Source organism: Centroberyx gerrardi, chromosome 19 (genome assembly GCF_048128805.1).
Source record: "Centroberyx gerrardi isolate f3 chromosome 19, fCenGer3.hap1.cur.20231027, whole genome shotgun sequence".
In the NCBI taxonomy this organism is placed as follows: Eukaryota; Metazoa; Chordata; class Actinopteri; order Beryciformes; family Berycidae; genus Centroberyx; species Centroberyx gerrardi.
The window spans coordinates 11,928,392-11,951,487 of NC_136015.1; the positions used below are offsets into that span (position 1 = coordinate 11,928,392).

At 42.6% G+C, this 23,096-nt stretch overlaps 1 protein-coding gene across 1 annotated transcript in view; it reads right to left on the minus strand.

Moving 5' to 3' along the window:
• gabbr2 (gamma-aminobutyric acid (GABA) B receptor, 2) overlaps window positions 1–23,096 on the minus strand; it is a 172,105-nt gene that overhangs the window by 68,022 nt on the left and 80,987 nt on the right. The window contains exon 3 of the mRNA XM_071920182.2: window positions 7,730–7,900. Within this exon, the coding sequence (XP_071776283.1) occupies window positions 7,730–7,900 (171 nt within the window). The remainder of the gene's footprint in view (window positions 1–7,729; window positions 7,901–23,096) is intronic.

A 23,096-nucleotide genomic window follows, 5' to 3' on the forward strand; every position in this document is an offset into this window, starting at 1 on the left:
TCACATACTTCCCACTCATAAGGTCTACCTAACGTGCTGAACTGCCAGCTGTATGTCACATATTAAATTGTGAGAGAAGAAAAAGTGACAGAAAGCCAAACAGGTTGACATTTCAGCTTGAAGAGTCAAAGACGTATATTAGTTCTCATAAGCAAAATGTCTTTAAGTAGGATTTCTCTAGGAAGACACTGGACACATCAGAATCATCAGCACATCTTGATTTGAATGACTTTGTTTAACGTGGAGTGGTAACATTACTTGCCTTTGCTATCGATACAAGAAAACAAGAAAGCACAATTGTACACTCAAGTAATCTCAACTTGTCACCCAAGGCTTGACTACAGGCAGACATATGTGAACTAGTGGAAATGTGTCTGCAGCAGCTGTACACGCTACAGCTGTACAAAGCTATACACGCTTTGATGTATTGATTCAGTGAAATGGTGGGTAATGGGATCAGGGAGGGAGGAGAATACGGGAGGCACCCCACTGTGATGGCAACCTCAAGGTGGTTTACCATACTGTCTCTGTCTCTGCCTCTCTCTCTCTCTCTCACCCACACATACACATATACGTTCATACACACACACATTCTCTGTGATTCATCCCCTTGGCTTCCCACCTATAAGTCAAACTATAATTTTAGAATGGCTTCTCTACTGAGAAATTAGAAGGTGTATGTGTGCTGCTGGCTTGAATGGGACCGCCGAGCTCTGGTGGTAGAGATGGCATAAGACAGCTAGCAGAGGAAGGCCCTCTGTGTGCCCTATGTTTGTCTGTGTGTGTGTGTGTGTGTGTGTGTGTGTGTGTGTGTGTGCGTGTGTGTGTGTGTGTGTGTGTCATAGTCTGTTGTCATATTGGTTACTGCCTTGGCAATGGATTGGATGCACACTCAGAGGGTAGGACAAATATACACAAGCACAAACACACATTTGTACATGTGCACATACACACATACTCCTTAAGAATATCTGCAGTACAGCAGTAACGCAGCACAGGAAAGCAAAGCGGTCTGAGGGTAGTTTCCTAGTAACCAAGGCCCTAAAACCATACTACTACTACTATTTTTCAGTGCACTTAAAATTAGAGTCATTACAACTATTTTGTGTAATCGGCTAGAACATTGTTGCCATCTAAAAATCAATGAATCCAAAGGACCCTAAATGTATTTCCCTCATCAGGTCTCTAAATGTCTCCTTCATAATCACCTCCTCTGCTATCTCATACCCTGAAGGGAGCACTTCATCACTCCGTACATCACTCACTCCCATAAAAACATTCCCCCTATGTACTGCTCACTGAGCTGAAACAACAGGGAGGCTGGAGTGGATCAATACAACCAGGTTTTGCTCTTGAGAAACAATAGGCTTGGTGGTCAGGACAAGGCACAATGTCCTGTTGTGTTGAGGGTTGATCTAAAAGGCCTGGCTGCTGCAATGCTAAAAAGAGACTAGCTTGGAAGAGAAAACTATGGTTAGCTTGGTGTTTAATAAGGTACACACAGGTGGATGGAAAAACAACGACCAAAAAACACATACACAAAACACATACAGACACAAAAAACATACAGAGATGCAAAGACATATTTACAGGCATGAGTGCACACACAACACCAACATCATGTACCGTGCAGCAACAACACACACACACACACACACACACACACACACAAGACTAACATGCGTAGCCACTCTCCTCCGAGGACAGAGCCCTTGTCACAAGAGGGTTTTTTATTGGTTCAATTTTGTGTTTCTTCCATTGAGTTGGAAAAGGACAAATCCATCCGTGTTTCCGCTGAGTGAGTGTGTGAGACAGAGAGAGAGAGAGAGATGGAGGGGAGAGGGGCGGATGGATCGAGGGATGGCGGGAGGGGAAAAGGGAGCAGCTTTACGGCGTAACAAAAACATCCTCTATTGTCTGGGACAGCCTGGGAATCCCCAGCAGTAAATACAGATGAGAAATAATCCTGCTGCACTTCTGACACATGCGCGCACACATACAGACACACACACACACACACACACACACACACACACACACAGACACGATGGACAAAATGACAGTGTCGGATGCAGTGAGTTAAAAGTGTTTAATGCACCAGTGCTGGGAGAGGACATTAGCACAATATGATTCTATTTATACGCAGGGGTTTAACAAGCCCCAGCAAACACAGACAAAGACACACACACACACACACACACACACACATACAGAAGCTCACAAATTCACACATGACTATACACACATATTGTGCAAACAAACAAACACACACAAAGACAACATGTACGCATGCGCACACACACACACACACACACATGCAGAAACACATACAACCGCAGCCTAAATGAGGATGAATGAGCCTCCCCTGCTGAGGAAGCTGAGGACGCCCTGTGAATGTATCATCTCTTTGGGGTGTGTACGACTCGATGCAGTACCATCCCGGGCTCACATTACATGCTGATGCTGGCTTCCACTCCACTGACTGTGGCCTACAGCATGGCATAGACTGAAACCTAATTAGGACCGCTGGCTGTGTGTGTATGGCGACGCTGTGTATAAGATGCGCGTGTCCTGTCTGCACAGGGTCACACATCTGCTCTGCACTGCAGCACTGTTGAATTGAATGTATACTATATAGGACATTTTGAAGCATGATGTGGGTATTCTTCCTTTTTCAATATTCTAGGTAGCATAAATGATTTTTTTTACTTGCCCCAAAAATATAAACCAGACCCTTCAGGCAACTGTAGACTGACCAAAGTGATGAGTGGCTTGTGATGATTCAGATGGTGCCACAGTGATACTAGACGGACAGATTGCTTGATGTTTAACCATGGTCTAACCTCAAATCATTAACACCATTTCAAAGCACGTTCAGACTGCGATGCCCCTCTGCAATGATGGGTGTGACTGTGTAAGTGCATGTGTGTGCATTTGTCAGTGTCACACACATATCAGCACATTAGCAGGTGTTGCTGATCATTCCATCTGTCTGAGCTTTGTGCGTGTATATCTGTGCATGTGACGCACGTGTGTGTGTGTGCGCCGCGTGTGTGTATGTGTATGTGTTTGTGCATATGTGTCATGCATTTTGGGTTTTGTGAATGCGGTAATGCGGTAGGTCTATGCACACATCTGTTTGTCAGGTTGTGCGTCACACTGCCATGCAGATCCTGGGTTCAGACTATGACGCCAGTCATGCGCTCATGCTAACTAGCATGACAAATGGTTGTGCCGCAGCCTGATGACAAGCTATCGGATGGCTTCCTCTCATGGCCTTACATGCACTGTACAATGGCATGAATGGCTCATTCTGTGGAGGAATTTATATAGCATTACAATTGCATTACATTTCTCCACACGCACTAATGGACACCAATGGAAAAATAATTGATGCCTATAGAAAAATAGGCATTTTAGCATGACACCACATCTGTATGTAAAAACATTTGCACAACACAGCATTTCTATTGCAACAAATATTAATACCTGTGAGCGCTAAATTGTGAATTGGAGCATGCACAAAGATAAGAACCATGCGATTTATGATTTTTTTTAGAGGTTGTTTAGAAAGAGCCCTCGACAAACTGTATCCATAATTTACAGTAATGCACATGTATCTCTCCTGTCTGCTCTATATTTTGAATGTGTGGGGAATAGTAACAGTAATCGCCATTGACTGACTACTGAGTCTGGCAAGAATAAAGCAACGTCTGTTAGATTTATACTATATCAGTGGTCATAGTGTAATGAAGCACTTCAGCTCAGAGGGTGCCAGCAGGGTACAAAGTCCTAATCCCGTTCTCAGTCAAGTCTGCCATCTGACTGACTGATGATGGCTGCTGTGTTCCTGGGTGAGCACTGTTTGTCTGGCAATCTCAATAATGTTGATTGGAGAGCCAGGGAGCCTGTGTGTGTGTGTGTGTGTGTGTGTGTGTGTGTGTGTGTGTGTGTGTGTGTGTGTGTGTGTGTGTGTGAATGTGTGTTTCTGTCTGTGGCAATGCATGTGGTGGTGTGGGCAGACACCTCCACACTAGCAATTACTCATCATTTCCCCATTCTCATCTCTTACTACAATACACCGTGACCCCCCCATCAGTAGAACATCAGTGTCCATCCACAAATGCTATGTGTGTGTGTGTGTGTGTGTGTGTGTGTATGTTTCTATGGTGTCTATAAATAGAAGTGACGAGCTGCCTTTAGCTTACAGGTTATAGTTCCAGGGGACACCATATGTATGTGTGTGTGTGTATGTGTGTGGGTGGGTGGGTGTGTGTGGTGTGTGCGTGCCACTGACTCTGAATCCTTAACAAGCATTACATAACATCAACCTTGCAAGCAGTCTCCCTAGGAAACAGCACTGCAGATCAGTAGAAGAGACAGAGAGATAGAGAGAGAGAGAGAAAGACACAGAGAGAGAAAGAGAAAGACAGAGAGAGAGAGAGAGAGAGAGAGAGAGAGAGAGAGAGAGAGAGAGAGATGTGGTGGAGAGGAGAGCACTGGTGCATACACACATGCAGATGCATGTATGCAAATAACTAAAAGCTGCAGAAATGATTATTTTGATAATTGATTGACCGGACGATTATTTCAATGGTTAAAGGGATAGTTTGTTTTCTTCCTGCTTACCCAGAGTCACACGAACTGGTGAATGCCTTTCATGTCTCTGCATGCAGTTTGAAGGTATAGGAATGATTAGCTTAGTGTAATGTAGGGAAAGTAGGGAAATAGACCTTTTAATTTCTCCAAAGATGTATAGCTGGTTTAACAAAGCTATACATTGTAATTTACGTGTTTATAAAGTTGTTAATTCGACCACTGATAAAGAATTGAGATTATAACAACTTCAATCACCTTCCTCATTCCTGGCTGGACTTCTTTTAGGTTCTGCCTCCGCTCTCTTCTCATGAGAGTGCAGTTTGTAAACTCCAAAGTTGGTTATCTAGCTAGCCACGTAGCATCAGTCTTTGCTATCATTGAAAATTACCACAGGTGAGAAAGAACATAGGCTTGAGTATTTCCTATGACAAATCGACAAGAGAAATATTATTCAATAATTTATTAATGTTGACAGTGTTGAATAATCGTGTCAGTCCTAAATACAACACATACACATATTCATAAATATTCATGTAGACATCCCACTGTCTAACACGATGGACACACTGCCACCTGCATAAGAACATTACATTATTTTGTTTTTTTAAATTATTATTTTTCTATTCTTCAGTGGTATCCAAAGAACATTTAGCGGTTCACATCTCATGAAGCATTTGTCTTGCTACACACCATCGTAATTTCACAATGCTCCAAAAACCAGCGTGCTCTGAACTTGACAGAGGATTGCAACAATCGCAAAGTGTGGAAGCGATGCTTGCATATTTGTAAATCAGGATTAGAGGCCAATCTCGTGGCAGGTTGATTGAATCGGGCCGTCCGTCTTTCTCCCGTCCTAAGCCCCATGGCGCTTTCAGGAGGGGAGAGATAAAGGGATTTGGGCTCTCGGAGATTTGCAGCGAGACTTCTTATACGCCCCCCTTCCACACACACACACACACACACACCACTGAGCAGATTGTTTTCAACCAGGGCCTCAAGGCAAGTGCTCACCAGTCACCAGCAATACGTTTCTCAAATTCATGCTTTCTATATTCTGATATGTTTTAAAAAAAAAAAAAAAGCGCTGTGCTATGTGTTTGAGTTGATATCCAAAGGCATGAGAAACCTGTATGATTATGTTCAACCTTCCTGAGAGGAAAAAGGAAAAGCAAATGTGTTCATCCATTTTGTCGTAACATGGTTTTAATGTGAGATCCTTCCCTCATGGTTTTGTGAGAAAAACTGGATTATCATCATCTCCTCTCATTTCTCTTTGTACAAAAAGCTACTAGCCACAATAACACCTGTGTCTCAGTGTAATGGAGGGAAACTTTTGCTTGGGGATTGAGAATGTAAGTGTGTATCCTGCTGTTTCAGTCAGCAATCAAACATACCACAATTTCCAAAATAACAATCTTCTAGCTTTCAGATGAATTTCAGTGCCAGCAAAGTCATGAGAGAGTTAGCCATGTGTGCTGAGTCAACACAGATAGTTTCTCATCTTTCCACAAATTACTTTTCCCAACACTAGCAATGTGGGCTGAGTGGTGCTTTTTGTCTTTTTGAAAGGGAGAGGGATGTTAAACTAAGTGCCAGATGGAGTGTAGTAAATAAATAATTTAACAATCATATAACAGCACTAATTCTTATCACAAAAGTTGTACTCTGATATCTGCTCACATCTGTTCCTTTGGCACAAAAGTGGCTGGAAACTCAATTTCATTCTTTCCAAAAAAGTGTACGGTTTTTATTCATTGCTGAAGATGTGAAACATTGTGCAAGTAGTAGGATTTAGCTACAGACTTAGTTAAATGTTAATCTCCAAATTTCCTCAGAATCAAACACTGAGTTTCAGGTGGGTGGGATTATCAGGGGGCTGTAGTGATTTAAGCACATTCTTCCAGTCAACCAGTGTTGAATAGGTTGAATTTAATTGTTTTCAGCCTGAACTGCTTGATTGCCACCCACTCAAATCATGTTGGCATTATCTGAATGGTAGGGCTGATAAAATATCTGCCAATCATTGTCCAGTATTGATACCACTCCCAGTCTCTGTTTGTATCTCAGTTAGGTTTTTATAGTAAATTTAGCATAAAGAATAGCCGTTAACATATTCATTTATACATGACAAATACACATTTCCAGTAGTTTTAAAGGGAAAATCCACCTTAAATCAGAATATATTCTTAAAATTTTACGCAGTTTAGTGTTGATTTGAGAACATGAAAAAGCTTCTCCTATAAAGCTAGAACAGAGTGAGCCAAGATGCTTTTGACAGTGTGATCAAGGGCCAACACCTGAAGCTGCGCTGCTGACAACTTTTGCACACGGTAACAGTACCAATGGTGACTTTACAGGGATATGGGCACATTTTGTAGTTGATAACAGTTCGCACTACAAAGACATGAAACTAGATTTAAAGCTCAAGCTAACAATCTACTGTATGCGCTCACAAAATGAATCTCCAATTCATCGTCTGAGAAGCTCGGGGGTGGGCATGATTGGAGTGAGTGAAACGACTAGTAGCACAGTGTTGTTGTGTAACTACGAGAATTACTGAAAAAGATATTTAATTCATATGTTAACTTAGCTACTACAATTAGAAAATCCCAGAGCTACGTCCTGTTATGTGGAAGTACAGTGCACCAGCCTCCCTTTGGTTGATACCTGTGTGACTTCTACCGTACTACCTGGTGTACAAGCGCACACTGTATTTCAGTTATGCAGGGCTCTTTGTGTTCTGCACAGCCGAATGAACCAACGAAAACACAGAACCCGGCTCTTATACAGGAGCTACTAATAATAATAGTGTGTCTGGATAATAGGAATTGCGGGGATTGTGTTTTAGGGTGAATTTTTGATTAAAACCCCAAATCTGATTATGAACGTAAAACTGAAAATTGTACTTGCTGATGGACAATAATCTTTGCAACATTCCTATCATCTCTATAGACCATACATGTCTAAACAAATCATTTACAGATTCAAAATAGAAACAGGGAAGGCAGTGCTGACCTCAGCAGTGGTCAGCGTAGTTTCCTGTGTCTCTCTCTGTACCCCCTTAGGCTTCCTCTCAGAAAGTAACATTAGAAAATACAGTAACTTTAAAGAAGGGGCAGGAGGCACTGACCTCTGAGAACCTCTGGACGTCCTGTGTGAGCGTCCCCACACGGCTCCAGTTGTAGTAGTTGAGGAACTTCACCACAGCCGGGTTCACCGCGTTGTCGGACGGAACGGTGCGGAAGAAGTTGGGGTACTTTTTCTTGTCTGCCAGAACCGGGGTCGTCGCCGCAAAGGACAGCTGAAATGAAAGAAATACAGTTAGGGTTAAATACTACTGTTCTAAATAATGCTGGCATTATACTGTCAGTACTCAGGTTAAGAGGGTACCACTTGAATTGTAAGTGTCACTGAACCTAATACACTGATGACACGAGTTCAGGTCTGAGTTTGCGCTTTAGACGGCGGCCTCTGTCATTTCAGGGATTAAACCGGGGCAGTATGGCAGCGACACACACACACACACATATAATCTCTGAGAGTCCACTCTAGGGGTGTGAACAAATCAACACTCTCACATTCCTTGAAATGTCAGCAAAGCTAGCACCTTTACAGAGTGCCTGCAGTTAAAAGAACTGTAAATATTGGGTGGGACCGATGGCCCCCTGGGATCCATGCATGACCTTACTGTAGCTGGGTGCATACTGTGCCTGTGTGTGTGTGTGTGTGTGTGTGTTTATAGGTGTGTGTGTCCCTGTGTGTGGCAGTATGTTTTGAAGGAGAGAAAAAAAAAGCAGCTTAGTAATATGATTCATCTTTGGGTTGAAACGTTAAAAGCATTTTCTCTTGCTTTCACAGCTTCATATGCAAGCGGTTTGAATTAAGTTCCTCCTTCGCACCCCTCCCCCTCCCCCCAACTAAGAATAAAATGTGCTGAACCTCAAACGCTAATTGCCTTTTTAGACACACCTATTATTCCATTCAAACACTGCTACCTAAGCACATTTACATCAATTCATGTTCCCAAAAAAAGGAGAGTACACCAAACTTTGTATGGCTTTTTCCAGAGCATACACCACACAAACAAACAAAATATGATGTAGCAAGCATAAACCCCCACTGAGTCCTATATCTTCATAGCTAGAAAACTTTGAGTGTGTAACTTAAGTTAAGCTGTTTATTGGCCTGGTAAAAGCAGCTAAGAGGTATTGGGGAGTTCATCTTGTGAAAGTATTCTCCTGAAACATGATGAGTTGTTTTTCTAATGCACAGGCTGCTGTTCAAAAGATGACTGTCTAAACATATGTACAGTAACAAGTCTCTCTCTCTCTCTCTCTCTCTCTCTCTCTCTCTCTGTCTCTCTCTCTCTCTCACACACACACACACACACACACACACACACACACACACACACACACAGCACTGCACTGATCTAAGCTGGCAGCAGTGTCATGAACTATAGTGGCATACTAGCCCTGGGATATATTTACACACACACACACACACACACACACACACACCATCACCACTATAGTCACAATTGTCCTCAATCCAACCCTCCCCACCTTTCATTTTTCATTTCCATACTAATCAACTCTTGCTCACTCTCTTCCACTTTGTAGCACATTATCCACAATAGGCACTAATTTTCTCCAGAGGCAAAAATATCTGTAATTAATTTCTGCATCCAGATCATGACTTGCAAGTCTTTACACACTGTACACTGTAAAATCCAGCATGCACCAGAACAAAGATCCACCACTGAATTGTCTCATTTAAACATTTTACATTCCATTTATATGGCTTCACAATTAAGTGCCGTTATTAGTATTAGTATTATACAGTATTATTAGTACTACATTACATAAAGAGCAGAAAAATGTATTGTTGTGAGTGTTTATCCATGCTCGCCTGCAGAGGCTAGCTAGCAGTTGAGCTGAGATGCTAAGTCACTGCGCTCTATTTTCAATGTCCTATCTGTGTTAAATTTAATGAGCGATATGAATCAGTGCAGGGTTAATTACATACTTTGTGGAGATTAAGCAGAACTTGTGATTCATGATAGCGATCAAAACTAGGATATTATCATTCTGATTGAGACCAAAAGGTATGCCAGTAGATTTCCTTAAAGTAAGCTAAAGCCTTGAGGAGTTCAAGCACCTCCTAACTATAGGGCTGAGTGTGATCTTCTCATTAAGCCATATCCAATTTTTCACACCCTTTACTATTTATTTACCAGTGGCATAATTGCACAATCTTCTGAAACCTGGTTGCTATTGTACAGTCATGTAGTAACCTTAAGTGAAATGCAGCAAGTGGTTGAAAACTTAACTTAACTTATTTGTAATGAGGGGTGACACAAATGAGATTCAATCGAGGGTCAAAGGTCAGTCAAAAATCAAATGTTATTTCCACATAGCAGGACTGATTGCACAGTCCCAGAAACTATGTACTGTATGGTGAGTGATAGCATGCTAGCCACGATAGCTCAGTTCAGCTTTGGCTTTATTTGGGAACATGAAAATGTACCCAAATTGTGTGTTGGCCCTTTCCTTGTCCTTATCCACTACAACCAGCCTGAGAGTCCTTTCAGCGGATCCCAAACCTTCGACAGGCCTCTACCCAACCTGCAGGAAACCCTCAGTGGTCCACTGTGCCACTATTTTTTTGCAAAGACCCATAGGTGTTTGTGTACACACATCAACAGGGAGGGCTTTTAGAACAACACACGGATTACAGCCGTCAATTAAGCAGGAAGAAAGGCCTTTATCTTGCTACCAGTGCTAAATCCAAAATCACCCACCAGTCTTAGAGGGCTTTAAGGGGTCTTTCCACTGTTGTCTTAATCTCCGTTTAGCTAAGGCTGTTTGCTACACCCACACTGGGAGAAGCTCCCATGGATCTCCAATAAGAGCTAGTGATTTTCTCAAACTCCCATGACTGCCCTGAGAAAAGACATTAGTGGTCAGAAGAAGCTCCACAGCTGTTTCCTTTTCCCTCAGGTGCTTTAGGTTAGCTTGGCTTATGTTGCTGTGTGGGATTTGTTATCTGCTTTTGGCACAGTTTTACCACAGTTTCACCATTATTGACCCACATTCACATATTTGAAAGTGTACTGAAGTGCAGGTGCTATCCATTTGGTTTGCTTTTGGAGAGAAAACAACATAATTGGCAGTTTTCACAGGGTCACGGGCAAATGGAAGTTGTGACCCCTTTCGCTACTGTTCCCGTTCATAATTAGGTCAGCTGAAGGTTGGGGATAAGGGTTTGCAATACATGAGAATGAACAATGAATAAATCTATTATTTGATCTGTCAAATCAAACAAACCCTGACACCCAAATTAATACAATTAATCCAACACTGTTCTATTAGGAAGGTTTGGCAAGGCAACCAAGATAAGATGAAAGGATTTATGGTAAGAGAAAGGTGTAGTACAGCAGGGCTCCGATTAATAATCCATTTTTCTTCAGGTACTGTGGTTAACGAGTGTGTCCTATATAATCTATAATCTATAGCAGTGGTTCTCAACGTGGGGTCCGGGGACCACCAGGGGTCCTTGAGGGAGTTCCAGGGGGTCCCCAGCAAATTGATTCATTGTTAAACTTCACCATTATTTCATTTACAAGAAGTTTGACACAATTAGAGAACTAAAGAATGTAGAAGAATGACTGTTTAGATCATAGTTTCACTGTTATCTCTCTACCTACAATACAGATAGTCATGGAGTTCTGGACAAAATCATATCTAACAATAAAAAATATTCTCAGATTTGGGTTTGAGAGACAAAATCTTATAAAATGGGGGTCCGGGGCTCAAATGTGGACTAAATTAGGGGTCTTTGATATGAAAAAGGTTGAGAATCACTGATCTATAGGTTCCAAATCAAGGTAGACTGAGCTCACTTGTGATCATTTGAGACCACTTAAAGTACTGGAGGGAAAACATACTGTTTCAGCTAATGTTATTCACATATTGGAAAACATCATTGGAAAATCCAATAGGAAAGTAATCAATTTTCCATTTCTTCAGCTACAGAGAAAACTAAGTCATGCGGTGACCCCTCAGGTTCACTGAATCTGGATCAACAGATGTGTGTTGTTAAAGTGCATAAGGACCTGCTATTACATTTGACAAATCAAACTAACCTTTGTCTCAAGATCAATACATGTTTACCTCGCAACAATTTGTGTCATGTGGTTTGGTAAGGCAGGGAGAAGGGGAATGGATGTCATAAGATCCTGCTGAGCAGGTTGAAATCGCAGTAATTTCTTCCCTTGAAGTGTTCTTGAAGGTGCACTTGTTTGATATCTTGTTGGAGAAAACTGTATAGGAGGCTACAGAATACCATTGGTCCCACTGCTGCGAATCAAGACGGGCCATGAGCAACTGAAAACATATTATTTGGAGTATTATTGTCCAATTGCTAACATCAGGCAAGTATTATAGATATCCCATTTTGTTTGATCTTGGAGAGAAAACTAGGACATGCACAGAAATAAGTGTTGTCTCTGCATGGTCACTGAATCCAGGTTAGTTGATGTGTGGGAGTAGAGGTTACTAAGATTAGAATAAATTACTTGATTTGACAGTTCAAAGAAGCGCAAGTCAGCAGGTCAATCCATGTCACCTACCGCCATTTTGTGAGGACACTTTATTAAGATAGTCAAGATGAGAGGGAGCTCCAATGTATTATTTGAATGTATTATTTAAAGAATAGGCTAGTCTTTATCTAACTCTGAACAGCCTTATTCAAAGGGAAAGCCAAAAATAGCTCTATGATATCACACATCTGAGAGTGGTGGCTTATGTAAGAGGGTTTTAAAGAGGGTCGGTCCAAATAGGATGGTCTTTTGTGGAGAGCCCTACACCAGTGTCAGATTTGCACATGCAGCGTGCACGCACGCACACACACAGATCACACACAGGTAAAGGCAAACGCGTGCACACAGTCTCTAACCACAGCTCTCTATGACACACACCGACTAGATCAGCCTCCCTGTGCCAGCTGTAATTAAAACTGTGGCGATGGGCTACGGGCTGCCTCTCCCGCTCCCTCTCCCTCTCCCTCTCATCTCACTACAAGGTCACCCAGGCTCCAGGTAATACGACTGGGGATCTGTCTGGCCCCGCTGAGACATAACGTCTTTGTGAATACTGAGGTGAATCGCATGATACCATCGCTGTGGTGATCTATTCAGACATTCTGTACACATAGCCGCTTATCACATTCTATTTGAACTGAGTACAAAAGCTTGGCTGCTTCTCCATTTGGGCTCTTATTCAAGTCACAATCAAACTGGTTTTATGTTTATGCATGGACAGACAGTGAGACAGGGGCACGAATAAGAGGTATAGACAGCATGAGAGAGAGAGAGAGAGAGAGAGAGACAGAGAGAGAGAGAGAGAACAAGGTACCTAAACAGTTACTGCTGATTCACCAGGCACATACCCCCGGTGAATAAGGTCTTGTATATCAGATTGTGACAATTTACTGAGCCAAGGTAAAGGAGTCAGTAGATATCATTTCATGCTAAACATTCTAAGCCAATTTCACCGACTGGTGCTTTGTAGGGCTTCAAGAATTGACAGCGCTGCCTGGCATCTTCACTGACTTGCAGTGAGCTAACAATGAGCTTAGTGAATTGAGTGTCCATTTGATAGAGAAGGTAATTGCTTCACGCTCAGTTGCTATCAGTACCCTATACAGGGAGTTAGGTGTTGTGAGTGAGTGGGTGAGTTAAAGCTGGTTTACCTCTCTGTCTGCATTATAAGACAGGCCACCAAAGCTCTGCTGCAGCTTAACACCTAGATACACTTTATGCTTGTGAAGAAACATTCTCTTTACTTTATAGAAGTGCAGGGAAGTGCTTTATTGCCTTGTTATAACCCCCCTCACCAACAGCTACTCGAAAATGTCTCTTTGTATATATCCTTTGCAAGGTACCCGCCTGATTTTGCATGTTTTGGGAATCAATGTTGCATAATTTCAAGGCAACGAGCCCTACAACCTTTGCTAGCACAAGCAGTTTGAGGGAGAAAGAAGGAAGATGCAAGAGTGTGTCTAATCGCATTGATGGATCTAATAGCATTGATCGGTCCTAGAGGGACTGGTTCGCAATAGGCTCTGTTGGTGCTAATTGTGTGGTTGGCCTTTGAATAATGAAGTGGCTGGCAAGGAGAAGCTCTATTAGATAAAAGATGAATGGTAGGTAAATACCAGCTCACTCATATTGGTTTGCTCATGCCTGACTGTCATGTTTATGATACCAAAGGTGTTACATCATTGACTTATCTGACAGTAGGGCTGTGTAAAATTTATGTGTAAAAATGATCACCAAGGTGGCTTTTCTAAACAAAGACATAGACACACACAAACACACTTGTGTGTACATGCCTGCGTTTTTGTAAGATAGAAAGAGAGACATAGAGAGAGAGAGTTGGGAGAATGAGGAAGGCAACAAGAATTTATGTTACAATAATTCTTACAAATGGCTCCATATAAAGAAAATTAATGTTACTCCACCAGTGTTTACCACTTCTCCAATAGCAAGTACTCAGAAACAAGTTGCTCACCCTCTCACTTTGACCGAGAACCTCGATCAAATATCGATGAGACCATAAGTTTGATAGAACAGTGTGATCAATATTGCAACTACACACTGAGCAACCTACAAAACATCCCAAACTAAATATCACACCTCACTTTAAATTCTCTTTCCAACTCTACAGTCTTCTAAATCTAATACAAATGACAAAACAAAGTGCCTTTCTAGTTGGGTAAGTGTTGGCGTGGAGACTAGGAAAGTGTGGTGCAGCAAAGGCTTATGGGATATCGATAAGACATGGTTAGCAGGTCACCCAGAGGTCACAGATGAAGTGATGAATGACCTAGGGGACCTCCCCAAACACCACAGATGTCTAGTCCTAAGGTAAACATTAGCTTGACAGTAAGCAAGTCAGCAGCAAGCAAGTCATGCATACTGTTGGAGGGGACAACACTCAAACTGGACAAAACATGCCAAACAGATTCCATGATGTTCTCCCTTACCCGTCCTCCTACAAGTGCGTAGTATGCTGCAAAAAATATCCATCTTAACAAGCCATATAATCTAGTATTGAGTCTTAGAATCTATTTTTCTTCTGTAAACTGTAATCTGTAAACAAGGTGAGACAAGTTCACTTGTTTCCAAAGAAAATCAATTGTTTCAATAATTATTTGAATTCAAGTAACATTATCCTTGATGCTAGCAGAATAATTGCTCTTATTCCAAGGTATTGTTATAAGACTGCATTGGAAACAAGTGAAATTATCTCACCCCACTGGCAGATATGTTTGCTTGTTCTGAGGAAAACAGCGAAGACTAAATGTTAAGATGGACATTTTTGCAGTGTAATGGATCCCCATAAGAGAGAGAGAGGGGAGTTCAATGAATTTCCTTCAATCCCATTCATAACTAGGCCTCAGATCATGAGAGGTGATCTGAGGCCATAGTGAACTTTATATAGTCAAGTTACCTGACTGTCAGTCCTGGAATGCATGCATCCCAGAAGAATGCTAAGAGGCAACTTCAGCGCGATATAGAATCGAAAAAGAAAGCTCTCATAACCACAAGGGATAGTATCAAACAACTTCAAACGCTCAACCCACCTGCGCCTATTATCTCTACCTTCGCCCACAACACAATAGATTCAAAGCCCATCCATCTCGTCTCCTTCCTGCCAGAGCCCCGGGACCCCGTGCGGAGTAATAGCCAGGTAATAGTGGTGCTGTTGATCAGGAAGCACGGAGGTGGTCCTGGGGTTTATTCAATATTCAAGAGAGGCATTTGGTGCACTGTGGGGGCGCCCCAGCTGGAGAGCCGGCGGTAAGGGAGAAGCTTTGGACCCCACACCGACCACAGCCAGAACTCATTAGCACCAGGACGGAGGAGGGAGGGACAGTGGGAGGGAGAAGGAGATGCACAGATAGATAGATGGAGGAGGAAGGGAGTGAGAGGCCCAGCGGTGATGAAAGAATACGGGATGGAGGTGGAGAGACAATGAAGGGAGCGATGGAGGCAGAGAGAGAGAATGAACGGGGGGGAGAGGAAGAGATGAGGAAGGACCTGTGTGCCAGTCATGATGTGCTGTGTGTGCGTCTGATCATTGGTGACAAAATGTAATAGAGTATAATGCTCACGGCGCTTTCCAGGCAGAGTGTAATATTGCATAGTGTTGATCTCTGTAACCAAGTTTGTGTGTGTGTGTGTGTGTGTATGCGGCTGCGCGCATGTGTGCTCCCACACAATCGGGTGTGTTATGCATATCTACCGTACCAGATTAGCGTATGGCTCAGTCAGGCATGTGTCGGCGGCAAAAGCAGCAAAACATTCCCTCCAATTATGGAAAGGGAGGCGAAGCAGCGCAGCGAAGTCGTCTCATTTTAAAGTTGGAGGCTAAATGGAGAGGAGCGAATCTGCTCGACTCCACTGCAATTTGGCTCTGTGATGTGAGAGTAATGGAGAACATATTGCTGCATGGATTGTCAACTACGGGAGAGATCAGATGTTCTAATAGCACACACCAGGCACAGTGGTTTTAGTTCCACACACTGCACAGTAGAATTGGAGAGATTACAGCTTCACACACATGCTTGGGTACGTGTGTGTGCATCAAGCAAGACACACACTCGTCCTGATATACTGTATATACTGCAGGCCTACACACTCACACACACAAATACAAACACCTACCCACATACTGTGGATGCATGCATTTACTGGATGTCCACATATAGACTCACTCAAATACACAAAGACACGAAGCAATAAGGAAGCTGTATGGAAGAGAACACTTTACCCCTTGCTGGGCCATTATACCACATACACACACACACACACACACACACACACACACACACACACACACATTCAGAGGTAGGTATCACAATCGATTTTACAAGGTATTGGTTTCTCATTTCTAGAAATGGCTGGGAGCTATGGGGACATGAGACACATTAACCATATGTGTTATCTGTGCCCGTGTATGTGCGTACGTGTGTGTGTGTGTGTGTGTGTGTGTGCGTGTGTGAGAGTGTTGTACGTGTTGGGGGTCTCAGGTATCTAGCAGCACCTGGAGGATGGGGAGCGGAGGGTGATAGTGGCGGTGCTGGTAAACAGATGATAGGAATACATCTAGGCATGCAGAGAATTCAGAATAATAATTGAGGGCATTTAACCCCAATTACACTGATCATTTTTGGCATGCCTTGTGTAGAGGGAATTATACATAGAAATATGAAACATGTTCAGGAAAAAAAATGTTTTTTTTCATTCAATCTTGTGTAGAATTAGTACTTGTGGTGTGATCAGGGAAAAAGGCCTACCCCACTAGATCTGAGGACGTTCTGATTTTATTTGGAGTTCATTTAAAATCTTTTAGTGAGTTCAGACCTTGTGCCTGGTTTTAAACAGGCCTTTTTATTCAATTGTGCATTAGTATCATTTATGCTATAATGTATTCCTGTGTTTAGTATATAAAGTAATACATTAAAAGTATTCACAACTGATGACTTATCGCACATTCTTTTTTTAGTTAAAAATACATTTAATTTGGATTGTGTTAAAGCATAAAATTCCAATAGTGGAAAAATCTACTGTGAAAAAATATTTACCTTTTTTATCCACATAGGCTACAATGTCTCACTGGCAAACACTTGTTCAATACTTAGGTTACAGTTAGACATTTGTAATATTTTGTTCTCAAAATGTTCCTAATTTTACCATTCCAGCAATTAAGTCTCATACTGTACCAGGTTACTTCAGTACATCTTTTTAAGGTGTAGGGCATTCTGCTTCAGAATTCTGGTGCACAGAGTGGAATACCTGTGCCAATATGGATGGCATTTCCTTTTTTCCAAAAATAATTTATCACCCTTCTGTCACTATATGTTTTCTGTCCATTTTCTTTACTGACTTCCATAGAGCACATAGAGAAGAAAAGTCAAGTCAGATTTATTTATATAGCCCTTCATCACAAAAGCATCTCTCAAAGGATCACAAAACAAAATGAAGGTGCATTGAAAGAACACCCTCTGTGTTTTCACATAGTGATGGGAGAATGATCATTTATTTTTTCTTTGAGACCCCATGAACTGAACACCATGAACTAATGTGAACTAATTTTGTAACACAAGAAAAAGCACAAAAAGTCAATATAGTGTGAATACTTTTCATAGCCACTATACTATATTTATTAATTTTATGTATTTTGTTATTCACAGTGCACTTTTTATTTTGAGTACATCTAAATAAAGCTATTTTCCTTCTCCCAAAATCAAAATCTCAATGTCTTCTTACTTTTCATAGTTGATTGTGTTCGACTTAAAACGGTATGCAAAAACTGTTCTTTTGATTCTTACTTTTTATAGCACCAAACTTTGGATTCCAACAGACTGACTTAAGTGTGAAAACAATTAGGTAAGCTTCCCTTTATGCCATCTGTCTAAGTACCTAGAGTCTGACACAGGCAGAGCCAGTCTGCCACACTATGTGTGCGTAGCATGGCAGTGTACATCATCACATACTGCGCCGACTAACTGGCCTTCAGACAGGTGAGTGATGTGGCGGTGGCCTCCTTTCTAATAGCTTATGGTCTGCTGCGGCCCCGCTCTAACATGTCAATCATGCTACGCTAGCTAATGCCAACACATACACACACACACACAGACCGACTGACTGACTGATGCTCTGTTTATGTCTGCTGGCCTTGCACAACACCGCAGCACATCACTCTCGTCTCCCGTCAATCGTTTAGACCTGGCTTTCATCCCCTTCTTTCTCCCTGCTCTCCAGTTCTGTCACTCTCAGCCATTATCCCTCCCCCTTTTCCCTCCACGCCTCCTCATATCTGTCTGTTGGCTTCACTGGCTAAGACACTGTGAAGTGTCATAGGTAGAACAAGATGTACAGAGAGGAAGGGAGAGAGGGGATGAGAAGGTAGCAAGTGGGGGGAGAGGATAAGATGACAGCAAAAGAGAGAGAGGGACAGGAGGAGAGCTGCTCTAGCGAAGCCATTCAGTATCAACACTTTCAGGCTTTCTTTGCTGTCACCCATTAAACAAACCATTAATCATCACAATAATTCAAAGTCGCACATGTGTCAGATACGAGGTTGCATCTTTAATGGCTCTGCTTCAATAAGTCATTGATAGGCTGATGTACTCGTCAGTTCTCCCGCTTGTTAATGCGGTGTAGAGCTCAGATTAAGATGCTAAGACTCTCCCCATTGGCTGACCGCGTAAAGCTAACTCACTGACACTGGCTGAATAGAGGAGTATGCTCTCAGGCTCTACTCTAATATCATGGGTGACCTCAACGCTTGGCTAGCCTGACATGCTTGAGCATCTGACATGATCAAATGTGTGCAATGGCTCTCAAGTCTTGTGTGAAGATTATGGGTGCTTGAGAATTCAAACAGATTGAGCTGGAATATGGTCATAATGCATCTATTAAATGTTACGACCTCATGTCAGCAGTAAAATTGGATTCATAACAGTACTGCATGTGCCTACATGTAAACATTCATGATTTCAAGGGCTATTAAGTCATTAACTAAAGCTGTAAATTAAATTGGACATATGAACACGTATGCAGAAAGCGGTCACCCTATCCTTTCCTCGCTCTCCCTCACCAAACAATTCATCAGGGCCTAGTTCACGCGCAGTACAGTATGTGCTTGGTATGTGAGATGTGACAGGCCCATGGAACATTAATCAATAGAAGGTGTCAGCTGTCACCGCCGTGTGTCAGGGACTGAGAAGCAGAAGGGAGGGGACAGTGAGACCGCCGTCAACACCCCGCCGCCACCTCCACCTTGTGACCGGCTTAAAGGACTCGGTGCCATCCATCATGTGACTGGCTGTTGATGGGCTGCCCTTGAAGGGTGGAGAGGAGAGGCTGGAGAGAGGTGATTGGGGAAGAACATTTCATTATCGATCCGGCGGCGTTCGTCGGGTGTGACGGAGCGTACGCCACAGTTGTTGCATGTTTAAAACAACACATTAAGTGGCGTGAGAGTGATAGGTTGACTGACAGTATTACTGTAAGTAGGGACAGGTAAGATTGCCCATAATGTAGATGGTGGATCCTAGTAATCTGGTGGATATTGAAATGAGGATGTGAGGTGGGAGGAAAAGATATAAAGCCCATGTAGCTACACCATCAGAAATCAGTTATATGATAACTGAGCATCTTTAGGCCTAGAAGGAAAGCAAATCTGTAGGCTGCGGGAGGAATGTGACAGTTGCGCATATTTTTTTTCCACCCTTCTTTCATTTCTGAAATGATCTAAGCCATCTATTAGACTCTTTCATCTGGGGGGAGGGAGGGGGAGGGGGTAGAGGGAAGGGGGATAATTGCAGCATCACATGTAACTGCTTTCCATTTACAAGACTGCTTTGAGAGTGAATGTTTTCTTTCTTCCTCTGCCCATACAGTTAGATAGTATCACTGCATGCTAGACAAACCTTAGACACAGAGAGATCTGTGAATGGTCGCGGGGAGGGTGGGAGGGTGGGAGGGTGGGGGCTGTGAGTGATGGTATTCTGCTCCCTCGCTTCATAACTCTATTCTATTTATAAATTGAGATTTGATACCGTAACCTGAAATCTCACTGTGCTCCCTGCCACTGCCACTTGGCTGCCTATGAATGATTAATGAGCAGATGCTGAACTGTAGAGACCATTATTGTTCTTTTTCTCCCTTCCCTCCCTCCCTCTGTCTTCTCTCCATCCATCGCTCTATCCGCTGATTCCTTTGGGGAGGCAGGGGATTACATTGCATGAGCTAGTATTTTTCTCTGCTTACTTGGCCATCTCGTAGTGTACACAGTGCAAAAAATGCCCGTCTTAACAAGCCAATTTACCTCATATTCAGACCTTAAATCTGCCGATGGAGGTGAAATAATTTCATTTGTTTCCAGTGCAGTTTCATCTGCTTTGAGAATTTTCTTGAAACAAGTGACAATATCCTGAAATAAGGAAGATCACTCCACTAGTATCAAGATAATGTCACTTAATTAAAAAAAAATATTTAAAAAAGGTTGAAAACGAGAAATTATCTCACCTTGTTGTCAGATTGTTTCACATGTTTTATATAAATTAAGATTTTAAGACTCACTGCAAGGTTAAATGACTTGTTAAGATGGATATTTTTTGCAGTGCACTTGCCTCCATCCCCTCTCCCGTCTCCCTCCTCCTCCTCAACCCCCCTCGTATCGTATTCAATCGCCCGCTCTATAACTCTCTCCCTCTCATTCTCTCCTCATGCAGAACAAACGCTGGCTCACTCGTACATACGTGCGCACACCACGCATGCACACGCACAAGCACACACACTTTCACATGTGCATGCCCAAACACATATACTGTACATGCAGCTTGAGTAAATAAAATGCAAACAAAACAAATTCTGCCAGCTGAAACTGCAAGAAAATCACATTGTGGAGAAATACTGTGGCCCATCTTTCCTCTGAGGAGAAGCCATACCTACATGTTTACTGATGCTCGGTTAAGTATTGCATTATCTTACAGATGAGCCAATGAAAGGCACAGTGTTATATTCATTCCATAATAGTTTATGTATGGGCGGTGCAGGGGAAGCCCACACACAGGCAATTCATGTCTTGAGTGGGCAAACATTCCATTTGAGACACAGCCAACTGACTAACTATCTTTTAAGTTGGCAGACATCTAGTTTTTTTCTCTCTCTCTCTCTCTCTCTCTCTCTCTCTCTCTCTCCCTCCCTCCCATTTGCTCGGAAGAACCATTTGCAGTCCATACTTATGGGACTCTATCGCTCCCATTTGGTTCAATAATGCTCAGATGTGAGTCTTCCCCTTGCTTTTCAATTAAATTGTTGATGAGGGGAGTGATAAATAAAGCATGGGTACACAGAACAGACACGCCGCGAAGGAGCAAGCGTATAGGAAGAGAAAAACACTGCCTCGCTGCCAAAGGAAGAGGATGCTGGGAACACCCAGATGGTTTCATATGCAACGCAGTCCCACTCTCTCGTTCTCGTTCTCCTTTACCTTATTCTTTTTTTCCCCTCCCTCGTTCTCCAAGGACGGGCCGCATCTCGTTTTGATGCAAAGCAGAACAAGAAAATGAGTTGGAAAAGAGGCGAGGATGCGTTCTGATTGCTCCAGAGCAGTTGAAGCTCCATGGAATAAAGCATAATGCTTTGAATAGGGCAAGCGGTGCTTTCCGTTCCATTGAACACCGAGTGCCTGATGCCGCTCTATCACATTTTTTAACTCATGGAATTCTCCTTTCACCCTCTCTCTCTCTCTCTCTCTCTCTCTCTCCCTCTCTCTGTATCTGCCTATGTTTTTAACTTATGGAATTCTCCTTTCCCCCTCTCTCTCTCTCTCTCTCTGTATCTGCCTATGTTTATGTGTGAAAATTCCCATGAGATCAGGTTGGCATGCATGCGCGTGTCATCCTGTGTGTGTATATGCCTATGTGCGCATCTTTGTGTGTGTGTGCTGTATGTGTGTGTGTGTGTGTGTGTCCGTCAGCACCAGAATGCCTTGGTCGCTCAAGCAAGGGATTCCATTACTGAGGTCGGGCAATATGGAATCTAATACGGCGCTGTAGCAGTGCTGGAGAAGTTCCAGTGACTTGTCCTGAGTCTGAACAGGAGCTTGTGGTGGGAGGGCCTCTGTAATTGGTTATACATCCATGAAAAAGCTCCCCTGAAATCAATATTACTCAGGCTACCAATCCCATTTCCCTTTCACTCTTCCCCTCCCTCCATTCACAAAAAAAAAAGACAATAACGTAATCCTCCAGATTCATCGCGACTGCTCTCCCTCTCGCTCCTCCCTCCTTCTTTCATCTGTCTCTCTCTTTCTCTTCATCTCTCTCCATTAGAGGGCTAATGTGATTTGCAGGCCATCTCTCCCCTACTTACTGCTAAGCAGGCCTAGAGATATTTGTCTGGAGATGAAGAGGCACAACATACTTTTACATACCGGTGTCTCCCTATGACAAGGCCAATGCATTATTTATACATTAACGTGATTATGGTTATGAACAAGTTAGAATTTCAAAGCAATTTAAAAGTCATTGTTGTGATGCTTCGGGGGGTGGCAGTTCAGAATTTTTATTTTGTTGCCATCTCCGTACTATTTCCCTTTGTCCCCATTCAAATTGAGGCTTTTTATGATCATTTTTGCACCAGCCTGGACTGTAAAATACTAGCTGAGGGCCTTTCAGCAGTCTTATTAAAATGTCCCTCCACCCTCCCCTCTTCACTCCATACCTACCCACGGGTCAATATGATAAGCTGTGTATGAACTACAATGTGAAAAAACACTAATGTATGAGGGTAAAAGCGGGAGAAGGTGTAGAACTGCTGTATTTGTCTTCTGTATCTAGGCGGAAAATGTACGATAAATGGAGGAAAATGTGTGGGAGTGAAAGTTTAAACTGATGACAATATGGGTACAAAT